Source organism: Berghia stephanieae, chromosome 7 (assembly GCF_034508935.2).
Source record: "Berghia stephanieae isolate SIO BIC M18660-M18661 chromosome 7, UCSD_Bste_1.3, whole genome shotgun sequence".
Taxonomy (NCBI): Eukaryota; Metazoa; Mollusca; class Gastropoda; order Nudibranchia; family Aeolidiidae; genus Berghia; species Berghia stephanieae.
In genome coordinates, this window is record NC_088366.1 from 9,308,117 (window position 1) to 9,335,236 (window position 27,120).

The 27,120-nt window shown below is 37.1% G+C and overlaps 1 protein-coding gene and 1 long non-coding RNA gene across 3 annotated transcripts; one reads left to right on the plus strand and one right to left on the minus strand.

Moving 5' to 3' along the window:
• The first annotated feature begins 274 nt into the window (after positions 1-274).
• On the plus strand, positions 275-27,120 carry LOC144976660 (uncharacterized). 2 transcript variants are annotated; one of them, XM_078920973.1, is made up of 6 exons: positions 275-421; positions 16,288-16,368; positions 18,228-18,341; positions 20,752-21,327; positions 21,465-21,972; positions 22,027-27,120. In XM_078920973.1, the coding sequence occupies exons 1-5, from the start codon at positions 418-420 to the stop codon at positions 21,566-21,568; spliced, it is 879 nt and encodes a 292-aa protein (XP_078777099.1). In that variant the 5' UTR covers positions 275-417; the 3' UTR covers positions 21,569-21,972; positions 22,027-27,120. The 2 variants fall into 2 exon arrangements, with proteins under 2 accessions (XP_078777099.1, XP_078777098.1); XM_078920972.1 differs by having other exon boundaries at positions 285-421; positions 20,752-21,436; positions 21,716-27,120.
• Positions 4,556-10,260, minus strand: LOC144976656 (uncharacterized). Its single transcript, XR_013646134.1, has 3 exons — positions 9,530-10,260; positions 8,782-8,929; positions 4,556-7,756 (listed from the first exon to the last, which is right to left on the minus strand). It is a non-coding gene; the product is annotated as an uncharacterized LOC144976656 (long non-coding RNA).

The following is a 27,120-nucleotide window of genomic DNA, read 5'->3' on the forward strand; positions in this document are numbered from 1 at the left end:
CAAGATGTGAATTTGGGGGATATCAACCCCAAATCGTCATGTCTTAATAAAGATATAACCGTAAATGGGTGAGTAGCGTTTAGTAATATACCTTTTATTCCGAGACAATACAATATTGAAGTGTTTTAAATCAAATGGCTGATTATTTGGCGGATTTTGGGTTAATGGCGCAAGTCAGTAGGATAAAGTTAGCGGATTTCTGGCATAAAGTTGGCGGAATTATTTCAAAGGTAACTGGCAGCACAGATTGTGAATAAAGATCACTGATCACATCAAATAGCCTTAGTCTGCCGGTCTACGCTTCCCCTTGAACTACTTACTACTTTCAACTGTATCACTATCACACTATTTCATCGTGTGTTACCTAGATAATCGTCGCAACAATTTTGATTTTGAAATCAAAATAAATTTATCCTCATGGGTAAGTTATACCAATAATAGGAATCGTGGAGGTAATGCATAACTCATACCCAGTGGCTATTTTTACAGTCCCGTAAAGATGGTTCTCGGGGCTATTTTTACAGTCCCGTAAAGATGGTTCTCGGGGCTATTTTTACAGTCCCGTAAAGACAGTTCTCATGGCTATTTTTACGGCGTTGATGCGATTCTGTTCAATTATCCGCATAGTTATAGATTATCATCTTTTTGTCATTATTCTCCGCCGGGCGGAAAATAGTCCTTTTTATTTTCCGCCGGGCGGAGAATAACAAATTTGCTTATTTTCCGCCGGGTTTTTCAAGTTGATCTTTGAGACTTAGCGGACTCCCATAATCTGACCTTCGTGGTGTAGTGTAAATAATCTGGTCGTTATTTGCCCCCCCCCCTCCCCCCTCCCTCGTTATTATTAGGGAATCAGTGGGTGATAGCGGTGGCGCTAGACGGTAGGAAATCAGTGGGTGATAGCGGCGGCGGTAGACGGTAGAGAATCAGTGGGTAATTAACCAGTAGATTTGAGACACACTTCAAGTTCAAGCTTGCCGGACTAAAATAATTTGGAGAATGAAGAAGGTTGACTTAACTCTGCTCTTTCTCACTGCTAGTTGTGTGATTAGTTCTCACTATTGTTGCTCAATCAGACTACAAACGTTTGTGGGGAAGATTTTATGTCACTGATTATTGTGATAAGTTTATGTTGTTGTTGTTAGTGTTTTTTTATGGTATGACTGTCGTGTCTCGATCAGGCTGTTGTGAGTAATCTTCATGTTGTGTTTGTTCACTGTCTCCCGCGTAAACGTGACGTCATCGTGTCTATCCTATAAAAGCTTGTGACACCCTTCATTCTTTTCTCTTCGACACCAAGTCTAATTCTAGATCTACTATTTTGCCTATCGTTTGTATCTGACAGATCCGATCCGCCATACTATGTTTTAGAATTAGACTGTACCGGGACGATTCCCGATGTGCTTTTAGAGCATTTTTTAACCGCCCATATATGTCCTCTACATATATGGAGAACGCCCACTTCGGTGGAGACTTTTTATGAACTTTTTCCTTTATTTTACACATCGTGAACGAGATTGGGAAATCCGTTCACGACACGTTAAAGGTTAAAGGCTCCATACACGCCCGGATATGATCCTGGTTCAGACCCCGATCAGGCAAACCGGGGTGAAAACGCAATGTGTGTGGCCAAATACCTGGCCGATAAACCTAGGTACGGTCCATCGCTCGCAAAGCCCGCTTTGCTTAATATTTTTCGAGGCGATCGGCGATCGGGGGCGTGGCAGTATAAAAAATTGGACAATTTTTTTCGGATTTTCGTTGTTTTGACGTCAGATTCGTGATCAGCGTCGAATTTACAATAGGTTTGATACCAAGAACTATGTTTTTACTCCAAAAATTGATGAAATTAGAAATAAAATTTAATTAGTATTGAGGTTATGTGGCCGACAGAACAGTGCTCCTCCCTGTTTTGTGGCATGACTCTCGCTTTCAGATCGGAAGGTTCAGGTTTCGAGACCCGCTCTGCGTTGCGCAGAGTTGAGTCCTTGGAAAATGCTCTTTACTCACATTTTCTCACCGTACTCAGGTGTAAAATGAGTACATGGCCGTTCGTTGAATTTGTTAGGAAAAAATGTCACATCGCCTGACAGGCGTCATGTCTCGTCTTTCAAGTTTAATATTGCTGTTGCCTTGGGACCCCTTGTAAAGCGCTTTGAGCACGTGGATATTGCGCCAAATAAATGCTGTGTTATTATTTTTTTAAAATAATATTTTTATAAATGTTGCGCCAGGAAGAGGTAGATGGCAAAAGTTTCGTTCTTGATCATCGTAAAATTTATAAAGGATTTCATACAAAATAAAAAATAGTTTTCATAATTTTCAATGTAATGATATAATAATATGCCAGTTCTTTTTTTTTTTTTTTTCCTCCTCACCCGTTGACGCGACATGACGGTCGACCTTGACACAGACATTTGGGATTGGCAGATGCCAAAAAGCCTTGACTACGTGATGACAGGGGTGGGCATTGTAACCCTGAATTATACTCTACAAACAACGCCCCCCCCCCCCCCCCCCCAAAAAAAAAAAAAAAAAAGAGCTGTGTGCGTGTGTGTGGTGGCGTTGTGGTTGGGGGGGGGGGGGGTGCGAATGCGAGTAGTCCCGAGGAGTACCCGTTTCACCTGCCACGGGAACACTGTCGATTTGTTTTATAAATAATAATAATAATAATAATAATAATAATAATAATAATAATAATAATGACGATAAATAACAAATCTTTATTGTCCACAAAATTGAAAAATTTCCGTGGTCTACGTTGCTTTTAAACTTAAATCGGATTGCAAATGTATGGATGTTATGCGTATTGGAAAAATACTCACGACATCTCCATCGGGGTATAACATATTAACACACAAAACTGCAAACGCGAACGTTCATTGTCTGATTGATATAACTTAGTGATAAGTTAATTATAAAATGCTGTCTAAAAGCAATAACAACGGGTTGACTAACGTCCAATTCATTCCTTCTATTGATGCTCTGTGTTAAATTAAAATACTCACAAAGTCCGCCAGCCAGAAATATCACTCCAGCCCAAAGATCTACATGGAATCTTGAACGTTATAGTCTGATATATTTTAATGAGAACTAATCATAAAAATGGGTGTCTAAAAACAATAACAATGAGATGAGTGACGTCAATTTGGTTCCTTCTATAAATATCCAAGAACTTTACTCACTCCATCCGCTCTCTCCTCCTTCAATACATATGAATCTATTCTCTCATCACTTTTTTGTGCGGCTATGCATGTGATCTTGTGAAATGACACTCGCCTTTGGATCGGACGGTACTGGATTCGAGTCCCGCTCTGAGTGGCGCATAATTGAGTCCTTGGAAAAGGCTCTTTACTCGCATTCCTCACCTTGTTCACTGTTAAAATGAGTACCTCGCTGTTTACAGCGTCGTCTCTGTCGGGAAACAATTGCAATATCGCTTAACAGTCATGTCTCGTCTAACATGTTTTTATGTTGGCCAAAGACCCTTATAAAGGATTTGAGCACCTTTATTGAATATAGCGGTATATATAGCGCAAGTAAATTTTTTCTCTCTCTTCTCTCTCTCTCTCTCTCTCTCTCTCTCTCTCTCTCTCTCTCTCTCTCTCTCTCTCTCTCCTCTCTCTCTCTCTCTCTCTTATAGCTATTGCTACATATGATGGGAATATCTTGGACGGTTATTGATGCTATGAGTTTAGGTAAAATGCTCACAACATCCACCAGTCGGAAATAACGTACCGTCACACAAAACTACAAGTAACCTTGAACGTTAAAAGTCTCATTGATATAATTTAGTGAGAACTAATTACCAAAATGACTGCCTTAATACAATAACAAAGAGTGGAATGATGTCAATTTCGTTCCTTCAACAGTCTAATTGATATAATTTAGTGAGAAGTAATCACTATTGTGCGCAAGACGAAAGATAGAATAACAGACAGTAACTGGGATCGTAGCCTCACTATTAATTAAAATTTATTTCTAATTTCACCAATTTTTGGAGTAAACACACAGTTCTTAGTATCAAACCTATTGTAAATTTGACGCTGATCACGAATCCGACGTGAAAACAGCGAAAATCCGAAAAAAATTGTCCACTTTTTTATACTGCACGCCCGATCGCCGTCGCCTAAAGTATCTCCGTATGTGCAAAAATCATCTGCGATAAATGCAGGGATCGGGTCACAGCGACTAGGTCATCCGTCCCGCTACCAGCGGATGTCGGCGTCTATGGGGGGCTTAACACATCGTCTGTACTGTGATGGGAACAAATAACCACTATGTGTCTATAGCGCTGGTGGTAGGGCCTCAGTGGGTACTCTACTGTGTGTCAAATACCCCCCCCCCCCTCCCCATCATGGTAAGGATGCAGTGGCCTTTAGTAATAGAGCAGGCGGTAGGGACTCGGTGGCTAATATTATTGATAGGATGGTGGCTAATAGAACTGGTGGTAGTAGAGACTCATTGGCTAATACTGATAGAGCTGATGGTAAGGTCTCAGTGGACAATAGAGCTGGTGGTAAGGACTCAGTGGCTAATAGAGCTGGTAGTAGGGACTCAGTGGACAATAGGGCTGGTGGTAGGGACTCAGTCGCTAATAGAATCTGGGATTTTAGGATTTCTTCATAAATGTTCCGTTGTTTTTGTCATGTCAAACATTTTCTATACCTTCTATCATTTTTGACACCTCTGCCCAGTTGCATGAATTTTGGCGACACTCCCTTATTTATGACGTTATTCTAGACACACTGGCGTCAAATGTAAAAAGTAGCACAAGACACATGGTGGCCATCGATGAGAAGATGATCGAAAGGGAAAGGGATGGAGCAAATGGGTGCAGTGTAAATATTTGTGTACTTTTTAGCTGTAGCATAATAGTACATTTGACGATTTTATAAGTTTTATAAGCGTCTTTTTAAAATTTTTCTTCTTTTTAATTTTGTTTTTGTTTGATTGTTCTGAATTTGTTAATAGAATTCATTACAACTTATGTCTAATTATAACACAATTTAAAAAATAAATTAAAAAATCAATTCACAAAGTATTCTTGCATTCTCTCTCTCGCTTTCTCATGTCCATATTTGTCTCTCAGCCACCCTTCCTCTATCTTCATATTGTGTTTATAGATATTTGGTAATAGAGAGATAATATGTAACATGTACATAATAGTAAGGCTGATCGATTTAAGAAATGATTGTTTAAATTTATAGGCTAATTTAAATTTGCTCTATAGATGGAATATGTTTTGCAATTGATTAAAGATTCTTATATCATCACAAGGTTGCAATAATACAGACACAAGTCGGGTTTGTTATGTAAAAACAAATACCTCCTTGTCTTTTGGCCAAAAATTTCCGCAATTTTTTTCATTAATGTTTGCAAATTTTGCTGGGTTTTTTAGCTTGCAAAATTTGGGATTTTTTTTTGCAAAAAACCGCCATGTCAGATATAGGGCTGGTGGTAGGGACTCAGTGACTAATAGGGCTGGGCTGGTGGTATGGACTCAGTGGCTAGCACGTCAGTGGGAGGGACTCAGAGGCTAACAGGGCTAGAGGTAGGACTCAGTGGCTTACACTAACAGGGCTAGTGGTAGGACTTAGTGGCTAACACAGACTAGGAGTCCTGTATTCTCTATGGTGGCTAATAGTACAGGGCTAGTGGTATGGATTCAGTGGCTAACAGGACTGGTGGTAAGGAATCAGTGGCGAGTGTATTGGTATGGACTCAAAGGCCAATAGGGCTGGTGGTGAGGACTCAGTAGCCAATAGGGCTAGAGGTAGGGACTCAGTGGCTAACATTAGTGGTATGAACCCAGTGACTCACAGGACTGGTGGTAGGGACTCATTGACTAATAGCGCTGGTGGTAGGGACTCAGTGTGTAATAGGCCTGATGATAGGTAATCAAGTATGTAATAGCACTGGAGATCAGAACTAAGCAGTCAACCTATATGTCACAACTGGCAATGAATACATTTTATTATGAAAAAAAAATTATCTCACGTTGGAACGCACTACAGTCCGCTTAAAACAAACCCTCATCTGAGCTAGGAAATATTTCACCTTAAAGGAGAACCTGTAGTCAAAAATCCATTTTTTATCGCAGTGCCAATATTGGTATTCCCCTGTTATTTCAGGTGGTAGGAGGTCTAATTTGATGATTAACACACATACACACACAAAAAAAAAGAAAAAAGCTAAAAACAAATGTGTGGCTATGTGGTCTTATGGTATGACAGACGCTTTTGGATCGGAAGGTCCTGGGTTCGAACCTCGCTCGGCACATAGCTGAGTCCTTGGAAAAGGCTCTTTACTCACATTCTCTCAACATACTCAGGTGTAAAAGGAGTACCCGGCTGTTAACAGTATTGCCTTTGTCAAAAAAAAATTGTAATATCGCATAACAAGCGTTGCTGTTGACCAGGGCCCCCTTGTAAAGCACTTTGAGCACATTTAGTGGATATTGCGCTATATAAAAAGCTCAATATAATGAAATGTCTTCAATGACACAGACAATATAGGCTAAAATGAGACCAACCCCACCCACCCCACAAAAAAAATAATTTCCGACACTGATGCACCGAAAACCAACGAAATCTTCAAAATTTACACACAATGTTCTACAGCACGATGGAAAGGCTTAGCAAGTCTTGAAAAATATATTTAAAAATTTGTTTTTCGATTACGATTGAAAATTTGGCATGGAACGACAAGAAAAAATCCAATTTAGAAATTCATAAAACTAATAAAACTACTAAATTTTAGTTTAGCCCAAAACCAAATCCATCATGATGCAATACCCATCATACGAAAGATTCTGACCAAATTTGGTATACAATCTGATGGGGAAACAATCCAGCTATGAATGTCAGAAAATCGAAAATGATATTTTGAGAAAAAAACAAAATGTCTTTATTAATTTGATAAACAAGCTAATTTTGCAGACAACGTCCATCAAAATTTCAAAGTATAATCAATATGGAACAAGAGAATAGTCAAATTTTGTAAATTGATCAATTTCTGAAAAAAAAAATTGTCTAGAAAGAAATGCTGTACAATATTTTTTAATTTCGGCTGAAATTGTGGTGCGGATCGACAGGAAAAAAAAATATTTTTTAAAATTAAAAAAACTTCTAAATTTTAATTTACCCCAAAATGTTTCCATCATGATGCAAAACACATCATAAAAAAGATTCTGAAAAAATTTGAAAATAATCTAAAGGAAAATGACGTATATGGTTCTTAGAAAATCAGAACATGACACAAAACGGAAATTTGAGAAAACACTTATTTGACATAAGCTGTTCCATAAAATGTTCAAAATAATGACTATCATAGGACAAGAAAACACGAAAATTGTGTAGATTGATCTGTCTAAAAAATGTATAAATGATTCGCTAACCCATTCCCTAAGAAAATAAATGCTGAAAAATTTTAACACTATTGTGGTCAAATATGATTTATATCTTACGAATTCATCACTGTAATCAAAAAAACTAATATGATATGACGCACTACCCTCATGTTTTTATTTTTTTAAATGCTGCTTGTGAGATAAGTATCTAATCAATTTGAACTACAAAATCAAATCTATTTGAGACCAAAAAAAACAAAACAGGTAAATGGCGAAATTAGATTTAGCTCCAATCAAACGCAATTTGCTTTCGCAAACTCCCAGAAAAATTTTTTTCTTTCGGCTCAATACAGGAAAATTCAACACCACTTTGTCTGATGTTCCACAAAGACGGTTGATCTTGCTCTGGTTTGAAAAATGGAAATAGAAAAGAGGCATTTCGTTAGCAATTTTTGGAAAGGTCTATACAATCAAAATCATTGTCATAAATTGAATTTGTCAAAGACATACCAACTTTTTTTAAATGGCCATCATTCTCACCATCACCAACACAGTTGAAATTTCATTGGCTTTACCATACAGGACTCTTGACAACAAGCTATCATTTAGATTAACAAGCATTTATACTCGAGCATGCAAATCTCAAAATCACGGAAATCTCAAACTTGGTACAATTCCCAGTTTTAATCCCTTTATTTCGTTCATATAGTGGACACTCCCTTGCGATCTGTTGAATTTTTTTCCCCACTAATTGATTGTGTTGAACTGACAGAGAAAAGGAAATTGCAGTCTCACTATCGACTCTCTACAGAGTTCATAATAATGGGGAGTTATCATTATAATTATAATACGAATTTTATCAAGACCACCCACATTTACCTCCCTCAAATCCTGTGTAAAATACTCAAATTGGAAAACTAAAAAACACGGAAATCTCGAACAAACAGGCATGGTCCCGACTTGTTCGAAATTCCCATGCTCGAGCGTACTGTATTGATCACCAATAACAGAGATGCCAACCTAGCCTTTTGAAAACCCATATTTTCAAGACCAAAAACCTGTATTTTAGGACAAAAACCTACATTCACTGCGCCGTGCAGAAATCGATATCAACCCGAAAAGGTCGAATCGGACTTCGTTAACTCGTACTCGAAAAAGGGCAGTGAATTACTTATAGTTATATAGCAGTAGGCTGGGCAAGATTCGCAAAATTCAGTATCGATAATGAAAGCTCTTCTGCATGAAAACACTTTTCATATTGTGATCGTAATTTCGTGGATTTTTCACTTCAACCAAATCCCGTATTTTTCATGATAAAACCGTGTGCCCGTACTTCGGAAGAAAAACCGTACAGAACACGGGAAACCTGTACTGGTTGGCATCTCTGCAATAAAGATGTAATCTAATGAAGATTTCAAAACATTACTAACCAGTTTCAAACAGTGCATGCAGATACTCTGCTCTGCTGGCACAGATGATGGTTTGCTGATTAATAAGATTGCCACAACACATCTTGAGCCAGCTATCTTTCTTGATTGTCAGGACACCAGTACCGTCAACTGGACTCTTTCATGTTAGCTGTCAATGAAAAAAAAAAAAAATTAAATTCACTGCAGTGAAAATGGCACATACCAATGTCATTGTTTAAGTTAATAATAATATAATAATAATAATAATAATAATAATAATAATAATAATAATAATAATAATAATAATAATAATAATAATAATAAATAAATAAATACATTTGTTAAAAAAGTAATGGTTAAAATGATATCGTTTTTCATTACAGTATCTTATATCATTGTCATTATCATCATCATGAGGCATCTCAATTTCATTCCAAAGTTCTAAAAATTGTGTCACCGCTTCCACTGCTGCTGAAAACTGCCCAGTTGTTACAGTTACAATTACAATGCACACAGTTACACAATATTAGAAGTAAAATCAACGAAGGATTAATCCATAAAGATCACATTGGAATGCAGAACACATGGCACACGTGACAGTCGGCAAGGCGTGTTGTTATTACAATACAATTACATGCTCATTCATTCATCTATCTCCTCATACTCATATCGCCATCGGCATTGCTCGATATACACTTCACTGTCCTGAGTCCGAGCCTTGTTAAAAACAAAAACAAAAAAACAAAAAGAAGAAAAGTCAAATTATTACCTCTACAGAATCCTGACGAATAAAAATGGTATCAGTCTCAGTCTGCAATTGGTTAACTGCATTTTTGCAATTGTTGATAAGATGAAAAAGTGCTTGGAAATCAAGAGTCACAATCATTGACAATCGAACAAAACAATCATGGCTTCGCGGTTGGCGCCACGGTCGACCGGATGTGATCTTTGACACGACCGGGGGTCACAAGACCCAAAGATAATCCCGGCGGAGAATAAGAAAAAAGGGTTATTTTCCGCCCGATATTTAGATGTACAGATCTAGAGGCGGTGAATGAAAGCAAAATTAATTTCATTTAACATATTTAGATCTAAAGCTAAAACTAAAATTAACAAACAATTAATGTAAAGTCAATTCTCTTAGCGAATTTTACGGTACTGTCATTTTTATTACATATGATTTTGTTTTGTTTTTTTGCATAAGTTATGTTTGCAGTACAGAACAGCCCGTTTTCCATCATCAGTGTGCAGGTTAGGTTGTATGTCTTGATTTTTTTTCTGTCAAACATACATTATATAGATCTATTATCAAACACTGAAAGTATATTTAGTTCCTGCTTGAGTCGACACCCCTCAAGATATAATACTTTACAGGTTGGCTTTTGTTTACACTTTACCAGTATAACCAGTCAGGAAAGACTAACGGTTTATACAATTTTAAAAGACGTAGACGTCTAACATTCAGGGTGCAGTCTTCTCACGTGAGAGTGGGTTTGAATCCAATTTCAGAAAAGAGGCTGTTCACAAACCAATTGGACACACTTTGACCATAATTTTAGAACCCCCCCCCCCCCCCCCAACCATATTGTGGACAAATGACTCCCCCCCCCCCCCCCCCCCCCCCATGTGGATGTCCATGGTAAAGATGCACATTGCGAAACACCTCATGCTTAAATATTGCTCTTTTGAATAATTTTTTTAAAAAAGAAAGTAAATAATGATGATGATTCTCTACCATGGGCGGTCATGATCCAAAAGAATAGAGGTGCCCAAGACTGATCCTCATTGGGGCGCCGAGGTGGAGAGGGCATTTTACTTTGGTCCCACCATCGCGTTGCTCCTACTCTACCGATTGACCCAGTGTTTGTTCCGACAAGACAAGAGTGGTCGCTGTATTGCTCCTCCCTTCCCAGTTAGGAGGTTGTTTTATTGTTCTCCGCCAAAGCGGTGTTCACCTTGTGGTCAGACCCCTCTGCCTAGGCTTTGAGGTACCACTAGGGAAATAGGTTGATAGCGAAAAAGAGCTGGGTGGGGATCCTGACCTCCCATAGTGGGCAGGGAGGTACATGCTGTGTCTTCTATCCCCCCATAGTCGTTTTCCAATTGTTTCCTGTCATTGTCTTGGAATGAGATTACTTAGTTTTGTCCTGAATCTTGCCGGAGTTCCTTGGCTGGAAGGGAAACAGTCGAATGTCTAGTTATAGTTTTGGGAGATGATATTTTTTTTCCTTGTAAATCATCTCTCTGTTATGCATTGTTTTATGTTTAGTTTATTATATGATTGGTAAACATTTGAGTGTATTCCTCTTAGTTGGGACCAGTGCTTGTGTCTGGATGAGACTTTTAGGTGATCTCAAACTAAGTACTATGACGGTGTGCTTTTGGAATCTACATCTGTTCCCTATTTCAACCAATTCCCCTTTGTCTTACCTTTTCTTTTGTGCTTTAATTGTAATTCTAGAACTTTTTACTATCCCATTTTCTTCCTTTTTACTGGCGCTGATATGACCTTAATGTGTTGCAAGCGCCGTAAAACCCTTAAAAACAAAAAAAACAAAAAACACAGAGAAAAAGAGAAAGGAAAAAAAAAAAAAAGAAGAGAGAGAGAGAGAAAGAGATAGAAAAAGAAAGAGATTGGGAAAGAATGAAAGAAAGAGAGAGAGAGGGAGAGAGAGAGAAAATGAGAGATAGGGAAAGAATGAAAGAAAGAGTGAGAGAGAGAGAGAAACAAAGAAAGAATGTAGAAAGACCGGGAGAGAGAGAGAGAAAGAGAGAGAGAGGGGGGGGGGGGGAGAAATAGAGAAAGAAAGAGATTGGGAAAGAATGAAAGAAAGAAAGAGGGAGAGAGATAGAAAAAAAAAGAGAAAGTAAAAAGAAAGAGAGAAGAAAGAGAAAGAAAGACATAGAGAAAGAATGAAAGAAAGAGAGAGAGAGAGAGAAAGAAAGAGAGAGAGAGAGAGAGAGAGGCTGCTAACTAGCCGCACCTGAATGAAGTGAGTGAGAGTTTTAGAGCTAATGGCGTCTACTCAGCCAATCTGTTACTATTTATAAATCTATTACCGCAACGCCGTAAAAATAGCCACCAGAACCGTCTTTACGGGACTGTAAAAATAGCCCCGAGAACCATCTTTACGGGACTGTAAAAATAGCCCGAGAACCATCTTTATGGGACTGTAAAAATAGCCACTGCGTAACTCATAACATTAGACGGCGGGCGAAAATTCATGACAAATATTAGGCACTTGCAAGAAGTACTTTGGTAAAAAAAAATCAAATTGGATTGAGCTCAATGAAACCTTTATCATTTTAAAGTGCTTTTCAACACGATTCTAATGATACCAAAATTGTGAAAATCAGTTAAGGAGAAGAAAAGTTATGTTAGTTTAAAGGCTGAAAAATGGTCTTCTATTTCTATTTGCCTTTGTTATTTACTGACGGACTTTGTGACCTGAAAATTGTTGCATTTCCGGTAGTAACCACCATTTGGATTTCAAAACTGGTCTAAAATGGCCGCTAAGATTTGAGTAAGGATTTTGCTGGAACGAATTTCATGGATGCGGTATACAACTTTGCCCTGAATTTAATTTTATATAAAAGTTAAGATGTTAAATTAAAGTGCCATCATGAAATTTTGATTTACTAAGTTCTAATCTTTTAATTATCCAAAGCTAAATTATACCCTATTTTATCCATAATCAAAAGTTATACTAAATTGTCATTGATTTTAAAACAAACTACACCAAACGATAGAGTAATTTCTCCTGAAGAAAATAAGACATAAATCATTAAAATCCATCCATAAACAAAAAATCTATGGAACTTTTTCTGAGACCCATCACTCAAAAGTCCAAAAAATCGGGTCACAGCTACTAGCCCATTTATCGGCTCCTTGCTGGAGGGCCAAATGGACGTTTACCAAAGTACCTACTTGAAGTAGCCCTCACGAGTTGAAAAGAGGCGAGGATTTCTGTTTCCGTTTTTGAGGGGAAAAAATTTAGGAGTGTTTTAAAAATATTCATTCTTCTTTCTCGGTGAAATAAAATGGCAAGTATTATATATCATTCATCATCATCATCATTGCCTTTTTCACCCTGGGTCAGGGTATAGACCACAGACAAACAGTTTCCATCCTTCTCTATCCCGAGCCAACTTTTTTTTATCTCATTCCAGGTCTTACCACTTCTCTGTATAATTCCAGAAACTCTTCGGTAGCCCAAGCTAAAAAAAGGATTTGGTTTGTCTGTCTGTGTTTCTGTAACGGTTTGAGTTTAACGGAAAGGGGTGTTAACCCTTTGCCAAATATCATTGGAAAGGGCATAAAATTCTACATACAATGATGCTAATATTATCTTATTTCTATATCGTGATTTTGAGAAATCGTTGTGTAAAGAGATTATATGTGTTTAAACGTTTATAACTTTTAAACCAGAGATGGTCCTTCATGATAAAAAATCCTCCCCCTGAGATATATATCTAAAAAGCTTCTCTAAAAATTTCAGAGCAAAATATGGTTTCAAGTTGCACTCAAAAGTTGTAGCTCCCCAAAAAACAGAACTTGTCCTCGATTGTTTGCAGAAGTAGCCATTTTCTTTTATATTGATTCACTTCCTGTCGACTGCTGCGCTTTTTTTTTACTTGAGAGATAACTTCGTCAATCCACATTAAAACTTTACAACTGTATTTCTTATAATATACGCTGTGATTATCCCCAGACACCTGTCTGGGGATAATGAAAATTCGTTATCCCCAGATATATATATATGAAACTCCGCTCCTTTAAACAATTATCCACATTCCAGAATATGGAATGTTTCCGAATGCACATAGAAATAAGGAAAGTTAATAAAATATCTATTAAAACATAAAATTAACCAACATTAAATCAGTTGTTACTACATATACACAATATGCGTCGACCTCGAAGTGGGTGTCATGGCCGAATGGTTTAGTCGTCTGGCCTGGAAGTTTTACCAGAATCGACGTTGTGGGTTCGATTCTTTTCTTTCTTTTTTTTTTTTTTTTTTTTTTTTGTGCGAGTCTATTCTTTTCTCCTTTTTGTTTGACCTTTTGTTCCGTTTCTGAGCATGAATTACTTAAAATTGTTTTTATTTTTTTAAAAATTATTGTTTTTTTCTCCTCTATCTGACCATTTGGTCGCTCTCTGAATATTTCTGTTTGTTTGCTTTTTAATTATTTATTCTTTTTAGACACTTTTTGATATCGGAGTGGGGACGAATATGACAATTTTCTAGAAACTAGAAAGGAACTAAGAGAGAGAGAGAGAGAGAGAGAGTTAAAAAAAAACAGGCGTCTGGGGATAATGACAGCCTACAATATATGCAATAAATGTAAGTTATTTTTGTTTTGAATTATTCAATTAATTGGCGTTTTCATGTCTATGCATTCATTTTATAATTTACGATTCTCTTTTCTTTTTTTTTTCCGATCGATTTTCACTGTTTTGATTTTGACGTTTTTCATTCTTTGACGGACGACTGCTCAATGTAGGGGAACGGGGGAGCGGAAGTTTTTAAAATCACCTATTTTCGATCATTTTAAACACTAATACACCACCTCAAACATTTATCACTCCATATCTCTGCTTTTATGAGGTCTATTTTCATTTTGAAAGGTTCAAAGTGAACAACTAAATGACGCCGATTCAGTGGTGTATTTGGTCTATCTTCATGTGACTAAATATTTTATTGACTTTTCCAAAAATCCAATAGGTCATTCATTTGCATGTCATGATCTATCATTCCTTGATTTCAGCTGTTTCAGCTCTAACTATACTTTTATCTCAATAAATAATTCTTTTTCTGTTTGCAATGTATTACAGAGATGTTGAATTACCACAAGTAAAAATTTCAAAGTTGTATCTGAAGCCGTTTCTGAATTATACTTGATTATCCATTGGGTTGCTGTGTTTTGGTCACAGATTTTCCTATTCAGCTATATAGCGATTTTTCACTACATAAACGGTCATAACTTTTTAACCAGTTGAGATAGAGCGACAATTTTTTCACTCTAGTAAATATTTCACTCTCCTTTATTTTTCTACGCTAAATTAATACCCATATCACCATTTTGAAAAATTCTTGCAAGTGCCTACAAATATGGCACTTGGACTTGGACGTGACGACAGTGACACTGTCAATGAATTGACAACTGACTGACGCTTCTCCGGCAGAGGCTCTACTGCTGTGTCATGTACTTGGGAGCTTACCAAAAATTATAATTGTAATTCGTGCACTTGAAACCAGTGTCATATGAAAGAGCTAGCAACACTGATCACACAACAACAGTTTGAGTTTGAATTATGTTTCTCCCTTGATTAGAAATGGTGGAAGTAATTTCACTCTTTTGGATTGCAATTCAGGTGCCATTTTCATTTTGGATCTTTTGGTTTTTTCTTTTCTTCTTCTGGACAGTGGGCACTTTTTAAAACGTTTTTAAAAAAGTATATAATTATAAACCCTGGGAAGAGGGTGGAGGTTTTCTTCCTCCAATACCCAAGACCTGTCTGGAAATAATGCCAGTCAGTCTGAAGCCGAAGCTGTTATACCAGACATTTTTGGGGATAGAATGAATTGGTTATTCTCAAACAGCTCTGGAAAAAGTTGAAAGTTTTACTTGAGATTTATTTTTATTTTGTGCTCATCTGAACTAAAGGAATTGGAAAGAATGGAAGTGCCTCAATATTTTCACTTCATTAAGTATCTACAGTGCAGAACGGATCTATCAGCATCACGTTTATATTGATATGAGATCAAAGTCCTATTTTTTTTTACTATATAACATTAGTAAATAAAAATCATCTTACCTTAACTTACCAGAGTTCCATCTCCCTACAGAGGTTGAATGTCATGGAACGCCGTTCTTCACGCTCAAGGGCCATTGCCAAGCAGTTGATTATCTTTTTGCTAGTTGTTGCCTCCACATATCCTATCCAGGCCTTCCTTGGTTTGCCTCGTGCCTTTCTGCCAGCTACTTTTCCCTCTCGCACTGATATTTGGATGGTGTTGTGTTTCCGAATGTATCCATGTGGAGTCAGATTAAGGATAGTGCACTATAGTGATCAGTTTCCAGCCAATCCACTACAGCAGCTATCAAGACCCTACACTGTTTTGCACAGCAACTTCATTTATTCCACGTCCTTGTCAGTACTGAGGAAAGGGTCCATAAAAATATTCTTTGCCTTCAGAGACAGACCACAATAACAGACTTCTTAGTCAAATAAAGTGAACTGTAATAAATTTCAAAATCGACCCTTTTAAAGACCACCAAATCATCAATATTGACTTCCCTTATTGTCTTGCCTTTTCTCATTTGTTTCCCTTTGATTTTTTTGGAATAACTGATATATCGACATTTTACCACAGTTCCGACGATGTTGATATATCCGTTCTTGACTGTGTCTATTTATACATTGAATAATTTCTTTATTCACCTACACAGTAACCTGTGTAGACTGTGTAGACTTTTTCCTGGCTGTTAAAATATCCTTTCAATGATAATTCCTGGCAGAATCACCACATTTGAATAAAGACAGCGAGAGCCAGCAACAGTCTAGTTTGAGGACTCAAGTATGGGACTGTCTTCAAAGAAGTGAGTTAGTTTTACACTTTTCTTGCAGTCAGGTTAGCAGAATGTTAATTGTTAGAATTATTGGTAGTGTCCTCAACATACCCCCTCCCCCCTCCTCTCATATCTGTTGTCACTGTCTGTGTCTTTAACCTAAAATATGATGAACCGATTTTATTTATACTCTTAAGAAATTCTTTTTCTTATTGTTTTTGAGACTGCGGGTGGTTGGATGGGAGCATCACCCTTGAATCATATACCTATGATGTTTGCATGGGTGTACGATCCGATAGTGATGTCGTTTCTTCTTCTCTTAACTAGCCTATCCTGCTTCTTTGGTTTGTGATTGTATTTTTGACAGGGGATATTTTTTTTTCTGTAAATCTTCTGCCTGTTTGTTCTTGGTTATTTATAATTTAGCTTATGATATCTTTAGGTTATGATTTTGATTTACATTTGTACTATTTTTGTTAGATTGCTTGTTTTTTTTTGTTTCAGCAGTCTCTCATATAACCTTAATTGTGTTGGAAGAGACCTAAAGCAACAAACAAAAAAACAAAAAAGTTTTCGAGACTGAATAATACCAGGCTGTCATCTGCATTTTTTGCGGCTGCAAATATCAGGGTGATCCGCAAATGTTAGCAAATTTCCCAAAATTGGCAAATCGCGTGGCAAATTTTGGGGAAATTGGCAAATCGCGTGGCAAATTTTTTGGGAAAAAAAAGGAGCGAAAACAAAATAACGAAAAAAAAGTGCGAAATGTTGCAGGTTTGCCTGGGCCCAAACCAAGTGAAGCTACTCTCTACGGATAATGATCCTTTAAAATCTTTGTAACAACGCTATTCACTTTACATTGTGTAAATTAATAAATGTAGCCTCCTTAAATGTAAAAAATTGTCTTTTATATATGTATTTTTCTGTATCGCGTGTTAAATTTTACTGAAACGCTTAGTTCTCCTCGGCAAATTTTGGTCCTTTTGGCAAATTTTGGGGATTTTTTGGGCAAATTTTAGGTCCCAATTTGGCAAAAAATGCAGATGACAGACCAGGACTGCAACTGTACACCTAAAAAAAAAGCAAACATAATTGTATGCTATATTTTCAAATTTGTAAACTTTTATGACTTTTCCCTCAGATTATAATTTCATGAGAATCAAATATGTAAAAAGTTGTTTTTATTCTGCTTCTAATGTTTCTTGGCATTTTCCATGGTTCATTAATTATTTCAACAATCGTTAAATGTTAGCTTTAATTTATTTCTTTGCCGTGCTTCATTGTTTTATTTTCAAACTTCTCTTAAACTTGTAGACATTTTTCACTCGCATAAACTTGTTATAAGAAGTAGTAATTTTCAAAGTGTGATGACTGAAGAGTTACATTTTTAAATTGTTGATATTTTATCAAAATATTAATCTTTTTGACAAGCAATCTGACCCTTTTCTTGTGTTGAAGTTGGCAGCCCTGATATTGATGATGATAATAATCATCATCATAATAATAGTAATAATGATTAATATTAATCATAATTATTATAACGATGATGATGATGATAATAATTACAATAATGATAACATAATATCTATTATAAGAATAAAAAAAACTACTAATAATTATACACTACTCTCTCTCTATAACCACGGTCCTCAGGAATCAATGCTGAAAACTTAAAACTTATATAGTTCTTTAACTCTTGAGACATCAGACTCAAAGTGCTTAAATTACATATAACTATTAATAATAATAAAAATGATGATAATAATAATATTGATGATAATAATAATAATAATAATAATAATAATAATAATAATAATAATATTGATCATAATACCAATAAAGATAATGATTATGTTAACCCCTTTAATTTCTTTATGTATTTATTCCAGCTGGATATGCAAGTCTGGCGACAGAATCGACCGTGAGTCAAATGATAGAGATGTTGATGAACGACACACTGAAAACAGAGGACCAACTTGCTGCTCTTCTTGGTATCAAACCTGGTAAGAACGTCTGGCAAGGACATTCAGTCAATGTTATAATACCATACATGCTACTGCCTAAGTCCAGTTGTGAATACCATATTTGAAAAATGAAAAAAGTTTGTGTTGTTTGTATTTGGGCAAATTTCGTTGGTCTCCACACCACCCAACCCCTCTGCTTTCCAGTGGAAGAATTCCCATTTTTACCCCCTTTCCATGATTCTGGCTTAGTCTCAAAAATTCATCTTATCATAAATAATAATGATAAGAATGATGTCGTTAAACAATTTCCAAAAGGAGCTAAGTAGGAAAAATGAATCACTCCCTCCTCTGTCTTCCCCATGTGCCAGAATTTGGCCTGTATTTGTTATGGCCTATTTAGTCTTGTAGTTAATTCACCCACAGCCTGGGGAATATACTTAGATATGGTGGATATGGGTCATCCTTGAACCGACATATGTCAATGAGAGAAGTTCCGTTTAGATGGACAGTTAATTACTCTGCGTCGTATATAGGACACTGCAATTCCATTGTCAATCTTGGGCATATTGTTTGTCTCTTGTGTGTGTCTGTGTATTAATAAATACATCAAATAACTCAATATCACAATTAAACATTAATTAGGACTACATCACCTATGATGTACGTGATGTAGTGTTGTTAACATCAGCAATGAAATGACGATATGGTGTCTCGTCGTGTCAGGGTAGTCAAGCAATGTTAAGCATGGATTGGGGGAACAGTGAACATGGAAAATTCTAGTTGTGACATTGTGTCTGTGGGTAAGACACTTCACACCCATTACCCCACTCGACTCAGATGTGAATGAGTACTACTTGAGATCAGTCCGGGGTTCCAATTTTCTAGATGCTCCCAATTTTTCCTCTCCAATTGATTGGAAGGAGTGGTGGGACAAAGCAGTAGGTTTAAAAAAAATAATGTTTGATATCAGATGCAGAATATTTATTCATGTAAAATTTACAGAAGACCCTGGAATTGCTATAGGACTATTGTAGTTGATGTCAGACTGTTTTCTCCTTCAGTCAGCTAGATTACTGGATGGGGTTCTTTGACCTCCCATGGTGGGTAGGAGGTTGCTTGTTATGTCTTCTATCTCTTATATCTGTTTTCCCAGTTGCTTTCTATCGTTGTCTTAGAATGAGATTGCTTTGTTTTGTCCTGGGCCTTGCTGGAATCCTCAGTTGAGTGGGAAACCGTGAAATGTCAAATATTAGTTTTGGGAATGAAATGAATTTTTTTCCCTTATCAATCAGCTCTCTGTTATGTATTGTTAGTTATATATTTTGTTTTGGATTTATTTGGTAGACATTTGAGTGTATTCCTATTAATGGTATCCTGTGCTTATGTCTGTATAAGACTTTTAGGTGATCTCAAACTAAGTATATTGAGGGTGTTATCTTCGATTCTGCATATATTCAACTATTTGAACCAATTCCCCTTTGTCTTACTTTTTCTTGGATGCACATTTGTAAATCTTGAATATTTTTTTACTAGATATTCAATTTTCTTCTTTTACTGGCGCTGATATGACCTAGATGTGTTGCAAGCGCCGTAAATGCCTTGAAAATAAACAGGCAGATTAGATTTTACTGTCAGTTGAGGTCAATTTACAAATGTCTTTCTGGGTGGGGATCCTGACCTCCCATAGCGGGCAGGGAGGTACATACTGTGTCTTCTATCCCCTTGTATCTGTTTTCCAACATGCTTTCTGTCTTTCTCTTGGAATGAGATTACCTGGTTTTGTCCTGGCCCTGGCCCGAGTCCTGGCTGGGAGGGAAACAGTCAGATGCATTGTTATTGTTTTGAGAGATGATATTTTTTTCCTCGTAAATCATCTCTCTGTTATGTATTATTATATTTATTATTAATGTATGATGTAAGCATCTGAGTGTATTCCTCCTTGTTGGATTTTGTGCTTGTGTCCGGATGAGACTTATAGGTGATCTCAAGCTAAGTACATTGATGGTATGCTCTTGGAATCTACATCTGATCCCTATTTGTTCCCAATTCCCCTTTGTCTTACTCTCTCTTGGATGCTTTAATTGTAATTCTAGAACTTTCTACTATCCCATTTTCTTCCTTTTTACTGGCGCTGATATAACCTAAATGTGTTGCAAGCGCAGTAAAACACTTAAAAACAAAAAATACAAATACAAATGTCTTTGATGATGTTCACAACCTAGATATTCACTTTTTTTTTGGTAAACCAGGAATAAAAACACGAATACATTTAGACACACGCACATACACACACAAACACACCCACCCACACAAACATACACACACTCACATACACACAAACACACACGCAAATACAAAGTCATTACATGGCAGTTGGAGTCTACACTTTATTCTATTCTTCACTTGTCATAGATTTTATTTGTTTGCTATTTTGATTATTATTTTACAGAGCCCAAGGATGTAGATGTTGAAGACTGTGAAGATCCTTTGGATGAGAGACTCCATGAGAAAGGCTTTCTTGTTTACATTGATGTTGATCAAACGACTGTCAACTGTGTTGAATTGTCTGAAATATCTGAGAATGACACCAAGGGTAATTGTGATAAATGTTTTGAAAAGCCTTCCACATCCCAGAATGCCTCTGATGATAATGAAAGTGAGGAAATGCTTCAAAAAGAAAAGAAAGTAGATGATTCTTGTTACAAAAATATTCCTCCATCTTCAAGCTTAGAGTCAAACATTAAAACGCAAACAGGAGAAATTCGTCGTGGGAATCTTACTGGTGAAAGTTCATCCCTTTGTAAGTCGGAATTCAAAAATCCCATTCAAGTTCATAAAGAAGGAAAAACGTCTAAAGAGTTACATTTTCAGTCAGGCTTAAAAAATGACCAAAAAATATTTTTTGGGAAAAATGAATGCCCCACTTGTGGAAAGATGCTAACAAATAAGTTTTCTTTAATGAAACATTTATTGAGTCATACTGGAGAAAAACCCTATCAGTGTCTTACTTGTGGAAAAGCTACAAGTTCACTTGCAATTACATCAAATCCATTGGAAAACATTTCAATTCTGATTAAAGCATTTACTCAACATGCACACTTGCAAATACACTCAAGAATCCATTCTGGAGAAAAGCCAAGTCTTATGTGGTAAGCATTATAGTGCACATTGCAACACACTCAAGAATCCTTCTGGAGAAAAGCCATTTCAATGTCTTGATTGTGGTAAAGCATTTACTCAACATGCACACTTGCAAATTCACTTAAGAACCCATTCTGGAGAAAAGCCATTTCAATGTCTTGATTGTGGTAAAGCATTTACATTAGACTTGCAAGACATAGACCCATTCTGAAAACTTTCAATTCTATTGTAAACATTTATATCTACACAGAAACACATCAAATCCTCTGGAGAAAAGCCATATCAGTGTCTTGATTGTGGTAAAGCATTTACGCAACATGCCAACTTGCAAAAACATTTAAGAACCCATTCTGGAGAAAAGCCATTTCAATGTCTTGATTGTGGTAAAGCATTTATTAATCGTGCACACTTGCAAACACACTCAAGAACCCATTCTGGAGAAAAGCCATTTCAATGTCTTGATTGTGGTAAAGCATTTGTTACTAGTGCACACTTGCAAATCACTCAAGACATTGGAGAAAGCATACAGGTTTATTGTGTAAGCCATTCCCTGTGCAAAACAAGACCCTTTAAAACATATCAGTGTCTTGATTGTGGTAAAGCATTTACGCAACGTTCAGACTGTCAAAAACACTCAAGAACCCATTCTGGATAAAATGCCATGTCAGTGTCTTACGTGTGGAAAAAAGATTTGCTTTTAATCAAAGTTTGCATTGGCAGTCAAGAATCAGTTCGGGTGAAAATCCATATTAGACTCACTTGAGACTTGTCACACATAGTATGTATTGTAGGGAATCATGTTCATCTGCAGCCCTTGTTTGATACACTTTGACTGGGTGGGGATCCTGACTTCCCATAGTGGGCAGGGAGGTACATGCTGTATCTTCTATCCCCCCATACCCGTTTTCCAATTGTTTCCTGTCATTGTCTTGGGATGAGATTACTTAGTCTTGTCCTGATCCTTGCCGGAGTTCTTTGGCTGGGAGGGAAACAGTCGAATGTATAGTTATAGTTTTGGGAGATGATATTTTTTTCCTTGTAAATCATCTCTTTCTTATGCATTGTATTATGTTTAGTTTACATATTATAATTTGAGTGTATTCCTCTTAGTTGGGACCTGTGCTTGTGTCTGGATAAGACTTTTAGGTGATCTCAAACTAAGTACTTTGACGGTGTGCTTTGAATCTTCATCTCTTTCCTATTTGAACCAGTTCCCCTTAGTCTTACCTTTTCTTTTTTGCTTTAATTGTAATTCTAGAACTTTTTACTATCCCATTTTCTTCCTTTTCACTGGCGCTGATATGACCTTAATGTGTTGCAAGCGCCGTAAAACCCTTAAAAACAAAAACAAAAACAAAAATACACTTTGAATCCCTACAAAAGGTGCGTTTGCTGTCTCCAATCGATAGCCCATTGATTTTCTTGTATGTCCGTTTCTGTAGTTGTAAAAAAGTAGTCTTTTAGAGCCATGAGGCCCACAGTCAGAATTTATCCCGATTTCTATAGCATGAAACGGACAATAGGAATTGCTCGTTGTCCTTTAGCTAGGATGCTACTCAATCGCAAAGTATTTTCTGCTAGCTCTGACAGAGCCAACCGCCTAATCACTGCTGGGATGACTGAGGGGGTTCAGTAAAAAATCTTGACTGCCCTCCTGATTGATTGCAGTTCCATTGCATGTGAAGCGAGTGCTTTATCAACTGAGCTATCGGGACCCCATTCTGTATTCAGAGTTATTTAGAATAAAGTTTGACCGAGCTCCTTGGTGGATGACGCACTTCCTTTTATTGTAGCTTTGATTGCTTGAAATCATGTGATACCATATGGCAGAGTTACCAGTTTGGCATTTTAAATGCCAAATTCCAAAACCGAAGCATTTTTTTAAATGCAGTTTTAGCATGGAAAAATTGGGTTGACATTTTGGCATTAATTTTTTTTACTTAGCTTGTTTCAAGTATGTTATTTGATTATCAAAAATCTTGCAGCCCATCCTCAAACTACTGTGTGTCTACCGTGCAAGCGGTAATGGTATGTGTGTGAGTGCGTGTGTGTATTCTGACTACACAAAAGAATTGCATTTTGCACACACTGTTGACACTTTTTTGTCCTTTTTCCAGCTACATATTGAGCAACGTTGCTGTTGTTTGCGTGCAGACATTGTTATTTACTTTGAAGTAGAATTGACAGCGGAAACGTTTGTTGGAGTTTTTTTGGCAGCAGGGGAATTGGTCTTTGAAGCTGAAGGTTTTTGCTGCAGGGGGTTCTGGTGGTAGTTTTGGGCAGTTTTGAATCGGAAGGAGTGGTTGGAACATCGTGGAAACACTCAATTGCAGTTTGTATTGTGATTTTTAGAGTCCTGGAGAGTGTAGGAATTAAGCTACGGTGCAGCAGATAGAGAGTGCTGGATGGTGCTTGCACCCTTTCTGATAAAATGTTGCCTGCTGGCATTTTTGTGTGACAGTGGATCAGCGGAAAATTCTCCCGAAAGATCAGATGGGCAGCAAGACATGAAACATCCAAAATATTGACAAAGTACGCCGTAGACCATCTTCGACTTTTACGTTTGCATGAATATTCTTTGACCATTTGGTCCATTTTGTCCGCACCGCCTTTGGTGCTGTTGTAAAAACAAACCACTTCTGTTTTGTTCATCTCTGTTGTTGAATGCATTGAACTCAATACAGATACACTTTTTTTGTTTTGTTTTTTTTTTAGATTTGTAGGTTACTGTTGCTTTATCTGTGAATGCAAACGCATTAGAGAGCAGTTCTTTCTTTTTCATGATGTCATGACAAAGTGGTTCTGGAATGAAGTTTTTATCTTTTTTTCACAGTGCCCACAAGAGTCACATTGCTTGCAAGAAAGACATTGTCAAGTCATGCGTTGTAAAAAATTGTCACGCGTTATGTTACGTCCTGTTTTGAGATATGGTGCTGCCAAGGCTGAAACATTTGCGCCATGATTTTTCTCGGGCAGTCTACCCACTTTTCTGAGGTATGACAATGCTTTCAGAGGGTAACTTGCTTCTGCATCACAAAGACAGTAGATTTTCAAACCATATGTGTCTGGTTTGCTTGGAATGTAAATACGAAACTTGCTGCGACCTCTGAAAGGCATCAACTGCTCGTCCACTGTGCGGTGTGGATCTCAAGTTGATCCCAAGGTAGAGACGGGAGCAGCTTTGAAAAATGGGACCTCTCTTAAAAAGTCAATCCCTGGCTGTCCCTGATTCATTAATTTTTTTTCTTTTACGGTGTTTGTCTGAGCTGAGGTGATTGTCAATTGTAGACTTTCTCATATGGTCCAGCACTAAGTTGCAAGACTTACAAAACAGTTTACCAGCACTAACAAATGTTTCTTTTTTAAACCCGTTTGTGACAGTCGGTAAATGATGTCTTTGTCTGTCATCTGCATTTTTTGCCAAATTGGGACCTAAACTTTGCCAAAAAAACCCAAAAATTTGCCAAAAATTTGCCAAAATATTTGATGAGGAGAACTAAGCATTTCAGTAAAAATTAACATGCGATACAGAAAAATATATATGTATAAAAGACAATTTATTACATTTAAGGAGGCTACATTTATTAATTTACACAATGTAAAGCAATTTATGCGCCCAAACTTTCAGACAATCACACACACACACACAAACGTACACTTTCAGTCAGACTCATCAAAGGCCTAGTTTTCTTTTACTACTCAAAAAAAGAGGCATCGATAAACTTATTGTAGTAAAGGAAAACTAGTCCTTTGATGTTGTTTTCTGTTAGTCTGCGCCTTCTGGAAGACGAGACAAGATTGTAAAGAGAAAAACTTCGCTCAGCATCAGCTGACGAGCATGTTGAGAAGGTATACCGGGACGCCAATGCAGCGAGAGCTAGAACATAATCTGCCACAGACTTCCAAAATAGGTCAGATCTATCATTGCAGTATCTTTCACAGCACTGGGCCCCAGTTTCTCAATATACCTCGTGAACTCATGCTGAGGAATATCACAAAAATTGGGAATTGCAGTGTATTCAGATACACTGCGAGGCATGAGAGCAATATTCTTCGGACTGGGCCCAGGCAAAGCTGCAACATTTCTCAAGTTTCGCACTTTTTTTTTCGTTATTTTGTTTTCGCTTCTCTTTTTCCCCAAAATTTGCCATGCGATTTGCCAATTTTCCCAAAATTTGCGGATCGCCCTATTTGCGGCCGCAAAAAATGCAGATGACAGCTTTGTTGCTGATTTTGCTTTGGCACTCGGCGCTGCCCCATTGCCATGTACGAAGGCATCCATTCTGGTCGAGTTGCCTTGTTATTGATTGTTGATAACACTTTTATTAAAAGGAATCAAACTTGAATCCAATTCGTAATCGCATGTTAGCCGGTTAGCGAGAGAAAGGCAGTGATTGCTTGGCGCTTGGCTTTGGTTAGATCTCAAGAAGACAATTCAACTCGTACACTTGGAATTGGAATAGCCTCCCTTTAAAGTTAAAGGGAAGTCATTGTCAGGCATTTGGGAACATTGTCAGACTTTTTCGGTTTCATTTTTCTTCATACAATGGTCATAAATTCACGCTAAAAACCATGTTTTGCATGATTATGCGTAAAAGGTGAATTATGCGGCCGCATTGTGGCATCGGTCGCGTTTTCCTGGGGGGCCAGAATTCACATTTTTGCAAAACCATTGGATGCCTTCTTCTTGTTGAGATTGAAGGGAAATATAAGTATCTGAAGACCCTTTACTAAACTGGATATGGTGCCAACAGTGACAGTAGTCACAGTTAAGGGCCTGGTCATCAGTTGTGACCTCTTTGCCACAGACAAAATAATCAGTGTCTTTGCAAATTTTATGGCTGGCATTGATAATGATATCACAATCAGGTTTAAATGCCAAATTCTGGTTATTGCCACATTTACCTGCCTTTCTATTTTGAGTTTGTCTGTGTCCGGTTTGCTTTTAATTGCCAGAGGCTTGGTTTATATCCTGTAATTCTAGTAACTGTTAGATAGATCTTCTAAGGTGTCCTACTTCTCTCCTCTCACTGATTACAGTGGAACCTCCCGATTACGACACCTCCGACTAGCGACAACCTCCTGATAACGACATTGACCCGTGGTCCCGATTTTTTTTCTATTTAAGATCAGTAAAAAAAAACCTCCAAATAACGACGCACTTTTTGATAAAACCTCTGAATAACGACATCGTTTTTGGCGATTTTCGGCAGTTTTCGTAGATATCTGATACTAAAAATACCGAGTATGAGTACTCAAAAGTTTATAAAAACGATTCCTGCTTGAACCAATGAGAACGCAGCTTTTTTGACGAATCTTGGCTGATATGCATTAATAAAAACCAAGGTATAATGTAGGTGTAAGCAAGTTAACACAAACTCTTGGAAAATGTGATATTATGTGGTGATCGAAATAGTAGTGTAGTAGTAGAAGTAGTAGTAATAATAATAATAATAATAATAATAATAATAGTAGTAGTAGTAGTAGTTAGTGTTTTTGTGGGAGGAGGAGGAGGAATTTTATCTAACTTGCAGCGTCCGAATTACCTGTTTTTGTTTGTTTTAAAGGGTTTTACAGCACTTGTGACACATCTATGTCATATCAGCGCCAGTTAAAAGGAAGAAAATTGGATAGTAAAAAACATTCTAGATTTACAACTGAAATGACATAAGAAAAA

Excerpts from the sequence above, each read along its gene's own strand:
- LOC144976660 (XM_078920972.1), top strand. Across the intron at positions 16,369-18,227 it reads ATGGGACTGTCTTCAAAGAA|CTGGATATGCAAGTCTGGCG; the intron begins GTGAGTTAGTTT and ends TATTTATTCCAG. Across the intron at positions 21,437-21,715 it reads AGAATCCATTCTGGAGAAAA|AAAAGCCATATCAGTGTCTT; the intron begins GCCAAGTCTTAT and ends AATCCTCTGGAG.